Below are 12,741 nucleotides of genomic sequence, written 5' to 3'. Positions count from 1 at the left end.
CGGCTTTGATTTGCAAATTTGCCTGGATTTTCTCCAGAGCGCCGCTGCAATCTACCCGGAAGCAGTTCTGTGGTCGGGGCGGGTAAATGTTTTCTCTTCCCCGCCAGCCATTCCTAGAGTGTCGACAGGAACTGCAGTTTAGCGGATGCTGAGATTTTAAAGAGAACCCTCGGTACCACCACCCCACGCACGTATTACAGTTCTTATTTTCTATCAGAGTTCGGCGTACTTGTTTATGACCACGTTTAACCGTTGTTAAACATTTAGAATCTGAATCATGTCCATTTCAAGATCCCAGTACTTAGTCTGTTAATACTTGTGTGGGAGGGCCTGTCAGTTATCCACCCCAGTCCTTTGCAGGGTGGCAGGGGGAGAGAGACATGCTTTTCTGGGTGAATTTGGGCAAACCCCTGCTCCTCTCACCGTGTCACTGTCCCAGGTATAAAGTGAGGGATTGGATAGTAGTTTCCAGGTTTGCCAGTGGCATGCGAATTCCGCGGGGGCAGGGAGAAGGGGAGTTATTTCTTAAAAATTCCTATTTTGGGGGGATGGGTGGCAGGCACGTGGGTTTTGCGAGCCAGGCAGCTAATTCTGACACCAACCCGGGTGTGGGAGACCCCTGACCAGATCACCTCTGAGGGATCCTTCCAGCCTTAACCTCCTCTTTCTTCCTTTATAGGACTTGGTGTTAAACTTTTAAAATGGAACCTTAAAAACAGGAGGAATGCCCCTGTGGGACCACTTTGCAGAGTAGATTTTGGTGTTTGGGACAGACCCTGGACAATCTCTCTTGGCCTGGCCATCAGCTCCCAGGTCTTCCTGTTGTGGAGACAAGATGGACAGATTCCTGGTGAAGGGGGCTGTTGGGAGCCTTAAGAGAGGGATGGAACAAGAGCAGACTGGAGGAGGCCCAGCAGGGTTGGCAGAAGAGGAGGGAAACAGCAAGAAAAATCCCAGGAGAGCAGCCCTGGGGAATGGAGTTGACTCAGCAGGCCTCAGCTGGTGGCGCATTCGAGCTGAGGGCCTGAACTGCGATTTCACAGTCCTGTTTGGCAAAGCCGAAGCAGACGAGATTTTCCAAGAGTTGGAGAAAGAAGTGGAATATTTTACAGGTAAGCAGGGGATGGTGGCTGGTTTGAACACACTACTGGTCTGTGTTTAGAGAAATCTGAACTTCAGAGCCATTAATAACGGATTCCAGCACAAGCTGGAATCAAGATTGCCGGGAGAAATATCAATAACCTCAGATATGCAGATAACACCACCCTTATGGCAGAAAGCGAAGAACTAAAAAGCCTCCTAATGAAAGTGAGAGTGAAAAAGCTGACTTAAAACTCAACATTCAGAAAACTAAGATCATAGCATCCAGTCCCATCACTTCATGGGAAATAGATGGGGAAACAATAGGAACAGTGAGAGACTTTAATTTTCGGGGCTCCAAAATCACTGCAGATGGTGACTGCAGCCATGAAATAAAAGACGCTTGCTCCATGGAAGAAAAGTTATGACCAACCTAGACAGCATGTTAAAAAGCAGAGACATTATTTTGCCAACAAAGGTCTGTCTAGTTAAAGCTATGGTTCTTCCAGTAGTCATGTATAGATGTGAGAGTTGAACTATAAAGAAAGCTTAGCACCAAAGAATTGATGCTTTCGAACTGTGGTGTTGGAGAAGACTCTTGAGAGTCCCTTGGACTGCAGGGAGATCCAACCAATCCATCCTCAAGGAAATCAGTCCTGAATATTCATAGGAAGGACTGACGCTGAAGCTGAAACTCCAATACTTTGGCCACCTGATGCGAAGAACTGACTCATTTGAAAAGACCCTGATGCTGGGAAAGATAGAAGGTGGGAGGAGAAGGGGATGACAGAGGATGAGATGGTTGAATGGCATCACCGACACGATGGACATGAGTTTGAGTAAACTCCGGGAGTTGGTGATGGACAGGGAAGCCTGGTATGCTGCAGTCCACAGGGTCTCAAAGAGTTGGACATGACTGAGCGACTGAACTGAACTGAATAACAGATGAGTTTGTTAATTAACACATACTCCTGGCACCTTTGGGCCAAGCACCTTACTGGGTGCTTGCGATACAAACTGAATAACGGGAATCGCCTGTCCGCTGAGAGGTGGGGAGTTACCAGGTAATCCCTGTGCACCAGTTCTCAGTGTCAGCTGGAGGACTCTGTTGCTTGTGAGCACTCCATTGCTGGCCCCGCCCCCTGCAGTCTAGTGTCCAGAGTTTCCGGTGCTGCTGAGACTGGAACCCATACTGAGAACCACTGCAGGGTGGCAGAGCACAGGGGAGTGTAGAAACGCCCATGGGAGACCCAGCTTCCATCAAGAACTGCATTAGCGCCATCTCCCCTGGATGCCCACACCCCCGCATCCCCGCAGTTGGCAACATCACCGTGCTAGCATGTAAGCTCACTTCATATTGCTCCAATTGTAGTCTCTTTTTTCTGGTTCTGCTGAGCAATTAAGTTACCGTGTTTTGTTTTTGTTTTTTAAATTGGACTAGAACTGTTTCTCTTAGTGTTGGACAAGAATCACTACCCTCACAGGAAGGGTTTGGGTGAGCCACAATCATTTTTGAGGAGGAGGTCCTCGGCCAGAGTAATAGATGTCACTCCTGTTGCACTTTCGCTCCTGAACGCTCAGGGAGCCAGTGGAGACTTCTGAGGCCCTGCCATGTCTCCCCTGCACAGGTGCGCTGGCCAGGGTCCAGGTGTTCGGGAAGTGGCACAGTGTCCCAAGGAAGCAGGCGACCTACGGCGACACTGGGCTGACCTACACCTTTTCAGGCCTCACTCTGTCTCCGAAGCCCTGGATCCCCATTCTGGAGCGTGTCCGGGATCGTGTTTCTCTGGTGACTGGACAGACCTTCAACTTTGTGCTCGTCAACAGGTGACACTCTGTCTTTACCTTTTTTTTTTTTTCCAGGAGCATGGACTGGATTTTATAAATCTTCTGTCTCTTCCAAAAGGAAGAATTTGGGATTCCCCTGCATTTTACTCATTTGTACAGCAGATAATTCTTGAGCGTTCCTGGGGCCCTAGTAGTGGAACAGCACCAGCATTTCGTCTTTATGGAGCACCCACCTCGGGGGCGGGGGGCTTTCCAGGTGGCTCGGTGGTAAAGAATCCACCTGCCAATGCAGGAGATGTGGGTTTGATCCCTGGGCTGGGAAGATCCCCTGGAGGAGAGCATGGCAACCCACTCCAGTATTCTTACCTGGAGAATCCCATGGACCAAGGAGGTCATGGGGTCCATGGACCGAGGTTATGGGGTCCATGGCCTCGTGGATGTGGGATTCCAAGGTGTCAGATGTGACTGAGCACACACGTGTGCACCTTGGCAGGGAGGGAGAGGCCGAGAGCTGATGAACAGGATACCTGCAGTCGTTGATAAACGTCTTGTAGAAAATTAAACAGGCTGATCTTAGAACATCTGGGAGGGAGGGTTTCTCAACAGCACTCGATGCTTTCAGCCAAACAATCCTCTTCTTGGGGCTGGCTTCTGTGGTGTCAGATGTTGGGCAGCATCCCTGACCTCCACCGACCGGATGCCAGGAGCTCCCTGTGGATGAGAAATGGTTGCCCGCTGTATCAGCACACGGAGGAGGCGCGGCTGCTGCAGCCTCCCCAGTGGTGCACCATCCGGCCTGGCAAAGAACAGGATCCTGGCCCCAGATCGCTGAGGTGCATGTCAAAGGAATGATCTCAGTGAGCCCAGATTCTTGCATCTTCCCATATATAGAAAATACTGAACTCATTAACCCGTGATGTCTGGTTTTCTTTAATTAACAAGAATCTTTTGATGTTCCGACTACCTGGTTTTTGTTGCAAAAGCCCTCTTTATCCCGGCTCCTGCCTTGTCTCTTTGGGGCCATCCCTCAGAGCTGCGAGACCACCTCCTGGGCGTAAGTCCTCAGTTCTGTCTGCAGAATGAAACAGTTTTCAACTTTTAGGTTGTGCATTTTTTTCAAGGGCCCCTTTGGAGCAACGGAATGTCTCCAGACATTGCTTGAGTGCCCCCGGGGAGGGCAGAATTGCCCTGGTTGAGAATTTGGGGTTTAGGGGAAGATGGCTAGAGGAGGGGTCAGGAAAGGGTGACATTGGCGCTTATAACTAAACCAAGGGAACGTGAGCCCCACAGGCCTCTGCAGGGAGAGCAGAGGGAGTTTGGAGTGTCTGTGGAGTGGAAATCCCACTGGTGGTGCCAGAAAACAGTGTATGAGGGAAAGAGGGGGTGTGGGTGAGCTCAGCTCAGAGGTGGGCAGGGGCCAGGCGAAGAATACAGCTTTTATTCTAAGTTACAGAGAGAAGGCATCTTACGTGATAAAGGTTTACAAATATGAATCAGGGGTACTGTAAGACGTGTGTTTGGCCTCTATCCACATGTGTGGGGTTTTTGTTTGTGGCCGCACCGTGTGACGTATGGGATCTTAGTTCCCCAACCAGGGACCAAACCTGGGCCGTGGCAGTGGAAGTGTGGAATCCTAACCACTGGACCGCCAGGGAATGCCCTACTGGTGGGCTGTTTTAAAGCCTGTGATCAGAGGGCTGATAACAAAGTGAAAGGCTAGCTTCACTATGTAGACCAGGTGCGGCCCTTCAGCCCCTGCAGGAACCTGGGTTTGTGGCACTGTTTCCTGGCTGGCGGACGAGGACCTCCACTGTGGGTGGTGTGTTTCCAGAAAGGACTGTACTGTGAACTCTACTTGTTTTCTCACTGCAGGTACAAAGACGGCCAGGACCACATTGGCGAGCACAGGGATGACGAGAGAGAACTGGCTCCCGGGAGCCCCATCGCCTCTGTCTCCTTTGGGGCCTGCAGAGACTTCGTCTTCAGGCATAAGGATTCCCGGGGGAAGCACCCGTCCCGGAGGCTGGAGGTGGTCAGGCTCCAGCTGGCCCATGGCAGCTTACTCATGATAAACCACCCAACCAACATTCACTGGTACCACAGTCTCCCAGTCCGAAAGAAGGTTCTGGCTCCCCGGGTCAATCTGACATTTCGGAAAATCCTGCCTACTACAAAGTGAACAACATTGTTAACAGTGAGTGCTTCTGTTGGCTCCTTCGCTCTCCACTCCTAGAGGGAGCTGCTGTTTCTTTTACCAACAGGGAACATGGAACGGGTTTCACCCAAGCGCAGGGCTTCTTACAGGTACAACATAGAACTCAGAGAAAGAGGACATTTGTATCAGACTGGTGAATTATGAAAAAATACCAGCTGATGTTTTTCCTAACAAAATGATTCTTTTATTGCTATAATACAGCAGATACAAAAGGTACCTTAGCAAATACATAAATCAACAGTTATTATGGCATAAACTATGAGTTTGACTCGGGTTTTTGCAAAAAAAAGAAGTGACTGTAAATAACTGAATGCTAGAAATAAGATTATTTGGCTGCTAACTAACGCCTAATTATTTACAATGTGAGGAAGCAGGGGTAGAGAAGGTGCCTAGAGATCATTCACATTTATAGCCGTAGCCGTGGCCCAGTCCCTGGCCTCTGACCAAAGGTCTGCTTACAACCAAACATTCAAAGGAGGCACTGTTCACACCTGGCACCTCTCTTTGATGGCAGATTTCAGAGTACGCAGCGACAGAAGGGCAGGTGCACAAAGCTACGGTTGGCCAGGCAGGTGAAGGCCACATGACCTGGGCACGTGTTGCCCCAGGCTTGGGTATCACAGGGACGCTCCTTTCACCATCAGAGCCGGGGTCTGCCACGAAGTTGGGAAGGGACATCTGCCGGGAGCACAGCAGAAGCTTCACGCTGCTCCTTTCTCCCTGATGCTCGTGGTCTGGAGAACCCTCACAGTCTGTTTCTCTCCATAGCAGGACTTCCCAGTCCTCGGCATGCACACACACCTGGCCCAGTGGAATGGGGACTGCCCGGGCCTCCAGTGGGTTCAGCTGACATCAAGGTCTTGTCTGGGAGTGTTGCCAGCCTGCCCACCAGGGGAAGCATGGGCCTCAGCCTGACCTTGGTGACCAGGATGCACCTGATTCCAAGTCTTACCTCTGAGGCGTCAGTCTGGATTTGGTATCCTTTCTTTTTTAAATAAAAAAATCTAGTTAAAACATAGATACCGCTGTGTCCTCGAAATTCCTTTGGCCCTGGGCTGCCTTCATGAGACTTACCTGAGGATGGGGGAGGATGATCAGATGGGGCCTTCTGTATGAGGTACTAGAAAGCAACACATGTAGAATATGGATCTAGGACAGGATGATGGGACTAGGTGTCAGCCGCCGTTGTGTGTTTCAAAAGTTTTCTTAAACTTCTTTCTTCCTTTTCTGTGGGATGGGATGGGCCTGACTTTGATGGCCATGGAATCGAACTCGTCACTTTACAGATGAGGAAACCAAGGTGTGGAGAGGTGGAGGCCCCGAGTGAGGTCTGTGCCCTTCCTTCTGAATCCAGCTCTCGCGCGGAGGCCGGGATTGTCTGTCTGTCTGTCTCTCATGGCCCCCGGCTCCACCTGTAAACCTCAGGAGCTCCACGTGGGCAATAAATAGATAGGTGAGAGTAATGGTCCATGGTGGGTCCTGGCGTGAGAAAGGTTTTTCTATGGAGCAGGGTGGTCGTGGGTGCAGTGCAGAGGCCGCCAGGTTCTGGCTGTCCAGGCAGTTATGTAATAAATGGTGGCCACACCTCTCAGAGTCCAGGACACGCAAGATGACTGCAGCCAGGAAGCTGGTCACTTGTCACTGATGAAGTAGAGACAGAATTCCCCCGAGGGGCGGGTTTGGCAGATGAGCTTTCACTACATGTAAAGACTCTGAAAGATTAGAAAAAGACGTACAAAAGGGGAAGACGGGCGTGCGCCAGGCGTCCTCTGAGCTGTCCCTTGCTCTCCATTCAGTCACTCTGCAACAATCAGAGCTTTGCAAAAATTGTCCGTGTGACTCCCAGATGAGGTCTGTTTTCCAGAAGGGACGTGCTACAAAAGCAGTTGAGAGTGAAAGGCACTTTTTTCCTGTGAAATTGTTGCCTTTAATGATTTCACTAATTCATCCGTTTTCGTGGGCCTTGCTTGCTTATTAAAAAGATCTACGCTGAAGCCCTGGAGGATCAGACAGTTAACTCCCCTTTAAGAACACCTGATGCATCAGAATATATTTAAAAAAAAAGTGGCTTCTGGAGTCTGGTTCCTTTTAATTACCTGTATCGGGTGAGTGACAAGACACGGTCTAGCCACACATGGTGCCTGGTGCCACCCTGGTGCAAGCTGTGCGGGGAGGGGGTGGGGGCCTCATCTGGTGTGAATCGGGGCTGCCAGTTCCTCTGTGGAGCCTGCTCTTACACCACACCAGAAGGCCACAGGACTCTAGTGGGGCTGCTCACACGTGCGCACACACGCCACACACGCACAGACACACAGGGCTGGTTCAGTGCTGGCGGCTCTCCAGCCCTGGGGCGGGGCAGGGTCATTCCTCAGACTTGTACTCCCGACCCTGCGGCTGCATCTTGGAGAGGACGCGCTCGTAGAACAGGAGGTAGGCGCTGGAGGACAGCACCTCCTGCAGGCTGGCCTTGCGGACGGTGTCGTCGGAGACCCACAGCCACTGGCTGCTGGCGGAGACGGGGTTCTTGGCCGAGGGCGGGGAGCGCCGGTAGGTCACGAAGTGTCCAGAGTGCATGTCCCCGTGGTGGACGACCACGGCCATCAGCTGGAAGAGGTATGTGGAGGAGCTGAACGGTAGGAACAAACGCCAGTGGTTTACAAATACAATGAGGAAGGTTTAGAGGCAAAAGCAAAGAGTAAGAGGACCCTAGCTGGATTCAATGACGGGGACTGATGATGCTGCAGCCTGACAGCTGGACGCTATACAATCCTTAAAATGCAGACCTCCACTGACTGGCCTGGTGGGCCGTCCAGTTCTGAAGGTGTACTTGCATTGTGTGGTATATGCACACAAACACACACCTTTACAGAGAGGAAAACCAAGACTTAACTGGTGATCTCTGGGTGGTGTCCCAGAGATCTAATTTCTTTCTTTATACTCTGTGTACATACTTTCTTACATATGTACATGTATACACACATACCCATAATATTTATGATTTATGGACTTCATAATTCTTATTTTTAAAACAATCAGTGAATGAGGCTTGTGAGTCTAAGGAGCAGCTCACCTGTAGTCAGGAACAGCTGGGAGGGGGAAAGGCATGGGGGTCGGCAGGGCGGGCAACAAAGACGGGGAGCAGGCGCCATTCATGAAAATCTGTGTTTTGGGGCCCCCCGGGTGATTGCGAACTGCAAGAAAAAAAGGCCCAAGGCGATTAAGATGAGCAGCGGCTCTAGGTAAACAAAATGTGGTTTTTGCTTAGCTTGAGATTTAACTCCCTGATAAGGCTACAAAGGAAAAACAGATAACTTGATTTTGTACTATGTTGATTCATAAAACTTCCTACTTTTTTGTCTTCACCTGCTTTACTCCCAAACAGAAAAACTGTATCCCCCTCCCAGCCTCCTGCTCACTGTGACAGCTTTGTGGATCTTTGAGATTTCCAGGCCTGGCTGCTAAAGACACATGTCAGAGCCAAGCAGTGGCCCACTTACTGGCCTGACCACAACTGAGGCTTCTCAACCTTGATGCTCTGGTCGCCCTTTGTGGGCGCTGTCCTGGGCACTTGCAGGATGCTGAGCAGCACCTCTGGCCTCCACTCACACCAGCGCCTCCTCTCCCGGCCGAGACAACCAAACACACCACCAGCCCCAGCCCGGTGCCCCCGGGGCCAGACTCCCTGCTGAAAAGCACTGATCCCAGCCCGGTGCCCCTGGGGGCCAGACTCCCTGCTGAAAAGCACTGATCCAAACATTCTCTTTTCTCCGACTGTCAGCTTCTGAGGAGCGGCAGTCGGCAGGCGGAGACAGCAGAGATGTGTTCACGGGTGCAGATGAGATAATTAAAGAGATGTTTACATCTCTTCTCCTTTCAAGTATCATATTTGGGGGCCTTTAATACCGACCAGCTACACTGTTGGCCTCTTTAACCACCACACTCTGAACACTAGCAGACCTGCGCCCCTACCTGGGAGAGGAGAAAGTGAGGCCAAGAGGCCCTTGATTTAAAACTGGGCCCTCTTCCCACCCCTGCTGCTCTACTCTCAAAGTTAATCTGCGGATCTGCTGAGAAAGGACAAAGATCCGTCCCCCTGTGAGTGATGTCCTGCCAGGCCACGCTGCTACTGCTGCTAAGTCACTTCAGTCGTGTCCGACTGTGCAACCCCATAGACGGCAGCCCACCAGACCTCCCTGTCCCTGGGATTCTCTAGGCAAGAACACTGGAGTGGGTTGCCATTTCCTTCTCCAATGCATGAAAGTGAAAAGTGAAAGTGAAGTCGCTTAGTCGTGTCCGACTCTAGCGACCCCATGGACTGCAGCCTACCAGGCTCCTCTGTCCATGGGATTTTCTAGGCAAAAGTACTGGATTGGGGTGCCACTGCCTTCTCCGCCAGGCCACGCAGCTAGATGTAAAAACGAATAACAGTAGTGAGGGGGCGGAGACTTCCCTGGTGGTCCAGTGGCTAAGACTGTGCTCCCAGTGCAGGGGGCCCAGCTTTGATCCCTGGTCAGGAACTAGGTCCCACATGCCACAACTAAGACCTGGGGGGCCAAATAAATAAATAAATATTAAAAAAAAAAGAATAAAAGTAGTGAGGGGCACTAGGTGGGGAAAGGCCAGGGTGCAGGGAAGACAGTCCTGGCTTGACTAGGAGCAGCAAATGGGGTGGGCGGTTGTGGAGGGAGGGTGGAATGGGACGGGATGTTCAGGCTTAGAGCCTTTAAAGTCAGTGGGTTTTCCCTCATTAATGAAGAACTAAACACATTACATACAAGACCTTAACAAAACTGCCCCTCACTCCATTCCAGTTCCAGATGCCCCGTCTGGCACTCAGCCTCTGGGAGCCTTGGTTCTCTCTTCAGTGAGACTGAAGGTGATAACAGCTACCTGGTGCCTAAGTCAAGGATTAACCTCATGGGAGGATTGTAATGGGATCAGATAAATCAGCAATTCAGTAAAGAAGTAGCAACCCAAGTAAGATGTTTAGGGATCTTCAGCCAAGATACCGCCTCCCCACATTTCCTGTCTAAAGGAGGTGATGGGAGGGAGGCTCAAGAGGGAGGAGATATATGTATACCTATAGCTGATTCCCTGGTGGCTCAGACAGTAGAGAATCCACCTGCAATGCAGGAGACCTGGGTTCGATCCCTGGGTTGGGAAGATCCCCTGGCGAAGGAAATGGCTACCCACTCCAGTATTCTTGCCTGGGGAATCATGTGGACAGAGGAGCCTGGCAGGCTATAGTCCATGGGTCACAAACAGTCAGACACAACTGAGTGACTTTGACACATAGCTGATTCACACTGTTGTACAGCAGAAACCAACACAACATTATAAAGCAATTATCCTCAATTAAAAATTGAATATATTCACTAGGTGACTGTATGGGGGCAGAAAAGAAGAAATTCAGTGGAATGAGGCGAGTCAATTATTGTTTAGCCAGAAGATCAGAAAGCAACCTTCCTCCCTCCTGCCTGTGTGTTTCCATCCATCATAGAGCTTTTAAAAACTAGACATCACTGTATCATTTTAACCCCTTTTATGAAACCCGCCTTCTCTCACCCCCAATCCTGCTGTTCTCAAGACTTTAAGCGCCATCGGGCAAGCCTGGCCCTGGTAGCACCAGGGCCCAGAGGGTCCCTCTCTCTGCCCCTTGGACACACACCTGACTTGGGGACTGCCGGCCCGTCCTGCAGCTCCAGCGCGGGCCCTGCTTTCTCACACCGCTCAGGGCTGCGGTGACCGGGCTTGTGTCCCAGGAGGTGGTACTTGTAGATGTCCATCATCAGGAACTCGCCGAACTGCACGTGCTCGTGCCGCTTCAGGGGCGCGCCATGGCTGGACCAGCTCAGCCGCTGGAGATGGATGCACAGGCACTGCGGCAGCTGCGGCGGAGAAACAGGAAGGGTGGGGGACAGGAGCGGGACCGGGGGGCCCCAGACCAGAGCCAGACCCAGGGTTCTGGGAGCAGAGCCGCATCTGGGGGGCCCCCAGAGCAGAGCCAGACCCGGGGTTCTGGGAGCAGAGATGGATCTGGGGGACCCCCAGAGCAGAGCCTAGACCCAGGGGTCCTGGGAGCAGAGCCGGATCTGGGGGGCCCCCAGAGCAGAGCCAGACCCGGGGTTCTGGGAGCAGAGCGGGACCCGGGGGGGCCCCCAGAGCACAGCCAGACCCGGGGGTCCTGGGAGCAGAGCCGGATCTGGGGGGCCCCAGAGCACAGCCAGACCTGGGGGTTCTGGGAGCAGAGCCAGATCTGGGGGGCTCCCTGAGCAGAGCCAGACCCGGGGGTCCTGGGAGCAGAGCCGGATCTGGGGGGCCCCCAGAGCAGAGCCAGACCCGGGGGTCCTGGGAGCAGAGCTGGATCTGGGGGGCTCCAGGGGCAGAGCTGGCCAGGTGTGCGGCATAGGCTCACCTTCCCCAGTTTTAATTGTTTGACAAATGTGGTCCTCTGGTGTTCCACCTTCTCCCCATTCAGCGTCCCTTTTGCCTCAATCTGAAATAAAGGAAACATCTCTCTGAAGAAATTCTTGAAACAGGACCCTCAGAGAGAGCAGAGGGCCAAGCTGGAGTTACCCCAGCATTCATTGGGCACTTGGCATCCACCTGCCAAAGGAACTCAGCTGCCCAGATATTTGCAAGTTAGTTTCACTGTTTTAAATGGGCTTCCCTGGTAGCTAAGCTGGTAAAGAATCCACCTGTGATGCAGGAGACCCCAGTTGGACTCCTTGGTTGGGAAGATCCCCTGGAGAAGGAAATAGCTACCCACTCCAGTATTCTGGCCTGGAGAATTCCATGGACTGTATAGCCCATGGGGTTGCAAAGAGTCGGACATGACTGAGCGACTTTCGCTTTCACTGTTTTAAAGAGGATGACATGGTTGGATGGCATCACCAACTCAATGACATGAGTTTGAGCAAACTCCAGGAGATAGTGAAGGACAGGGAAGCTTGGCATACTACACTCCACGGGGTCACCAAGAGTTGGACATGACTTAGCAACTGAATAAAAACAAGAGTCATTAAATAATTGTGACCGTTGCAGAGAAACAAAGAGGCCGCAATGAAACTCTGCACTGGCTGCCTGTCATCTGTTTTGTTTTGTGTCTTCAAAAATTCTTTCCTGTACACTTTCTCTTAATTCAGAGGATGACATTCCTGGGGCAGTTGGGCAGGAGTGAGACAGCTGGGCATGGAGGGGACTGTAGCAAATTGGAGCAGGCATGTCTCACCTCAAAGCATATGATTCAATTTTTTTCCTTTAAACATTCTGTGAATGAAACAACTCATCTGGGAAAAGATATAGTCCGTGGGCTGCCAACTTTCTAAGCAAGTGAGGTGGAGGTGGCTGTGGCTGCAGGGAGCCTCTGGGCCAGCCAGCAGAGCTCAGGGCTCAGGGTGTGCGAGGCCCTGTATCTGGACATGGGGCAGCTCGGGGGATGGCAGCCGGGGTTAAGAGGCCCTGTATCTGGACATGGGCCAGCTCGGGGGATGGCAGCCGGGGTTAAGAGGCCCTGTATCTGGACATGGGGCAGCTCGGGGGATGGCAGCCGGGGTTAAGAGGCCCTGTATCTGGACATGGGCCAGCTCGGGGGATGGCAGCCGGGGTTAAGAAGCCCTGTATCTGGACATGGGCCAGCTCGGGGGGTGGCCGCCGGG

General features: G+C 52.0%; 2 protein-coding genes across 9 annotated transcripts in view; one reads left to right on the top strand and one right to left on the bottom strand.

Annotated features, from left to right (window-relative positions):
* Nucleotides 1-20: 20 nt before the first annotated feature.
* On the top strand, nucleotides 21-6,101 carry ALKBH2 (alkB homolog 2, alpha-ketoglutarate dependent dioxygenase). 4 transcript variants are annotated; one of them, XM_006044844.3, is made up of 5 exons: nucleotides 21-172; nucleotides 680-1,112; nucleotides 2,709-2,907; nucleotides 4,741-5,062; nucleotides 5,852-6,101. In XM_006044844.3, exons 2-4 carry the CDS (start codon nucleotides 836-838, stop codon nucleotides 5,045-5,047), a joined length of 783 nt encoding a protein of 260 aa, XP_006044906.2. In that variant the 5' UTR covers nucleotides 21-172; nucleotides 680-835; the 3' UTR covers nucleotides 5,048-5,062; nucleotides 5,852-6,101. The 4 variants fall into 4 exon arrangements, with proteins under 4 accessions (XP_006044906.2, XP_044785973.1, XP_025123248.1 ...); XM_044930038.1 differs by having other exon boundaries at nucleotides 44-191; nucleotides 5,855-6,101; XM_025267463.2 differs by having other exon boundaries at nucleotides 44-191.
* Nucleotides 2,705-12,741, bottom strand: part of USP30 (ubiquitin specific peptidase 30) — a 26,344-nt gene continuing 16,307 nt past the window's right edge. For 4 of the 5 annotated variants that reach the window (XM_044930036.2, XM_044930035.2, XM_006044842.4 and 1 more), the window contains 4 exons: nucleotides 11,499-11,579; nucleotides 10,752-10,971; nucleotides 8,154-8,274; nucleotides 2,705-7,709 (listed from right to left, as the gene is read on the bottom strand). In XM_044930036.2, the coding sequence (XP_044785971.1) occupies nucleotides 7,445-7,709; nucleotides 8,154-8,274; nucleotides 10,752-10,971; nucleotides 11,499-11,579 (687 nt within the window). In that variant the 3' untranslated portion in view covers nucleotides 2,705-7,444. The remainder of the gene's footprint in view (nucleotides 7,710-8,153; nucleotides 8,275-10,751; nucleotides 10,972-11,498; nucleotides 11,580-12,741) is intronic. The other variant, XM_006044843.4, reaches the window with a different exon arrangement.

Source organism: Bubalus bubalis, chromosome 17, assembly GCF_019923935.1.
Source record: "Bubalus bubalis isolate 160015118507 breed Murrah chromosome 17, NDDB_SH_1, whole genome shotgun sequence".
NCBI classification, from domain to species: domain Eukaryota; kingdom Metazoa; phylum Chordata; class Mammalia; order Artiodactyla; family Bovidae; genus Bubalus; species Bubalus bubalis.
Note: the sequence above shows the minus strand (reverse complement) of the source record. Positions and strands in the feature narration are given on the sequence as shown.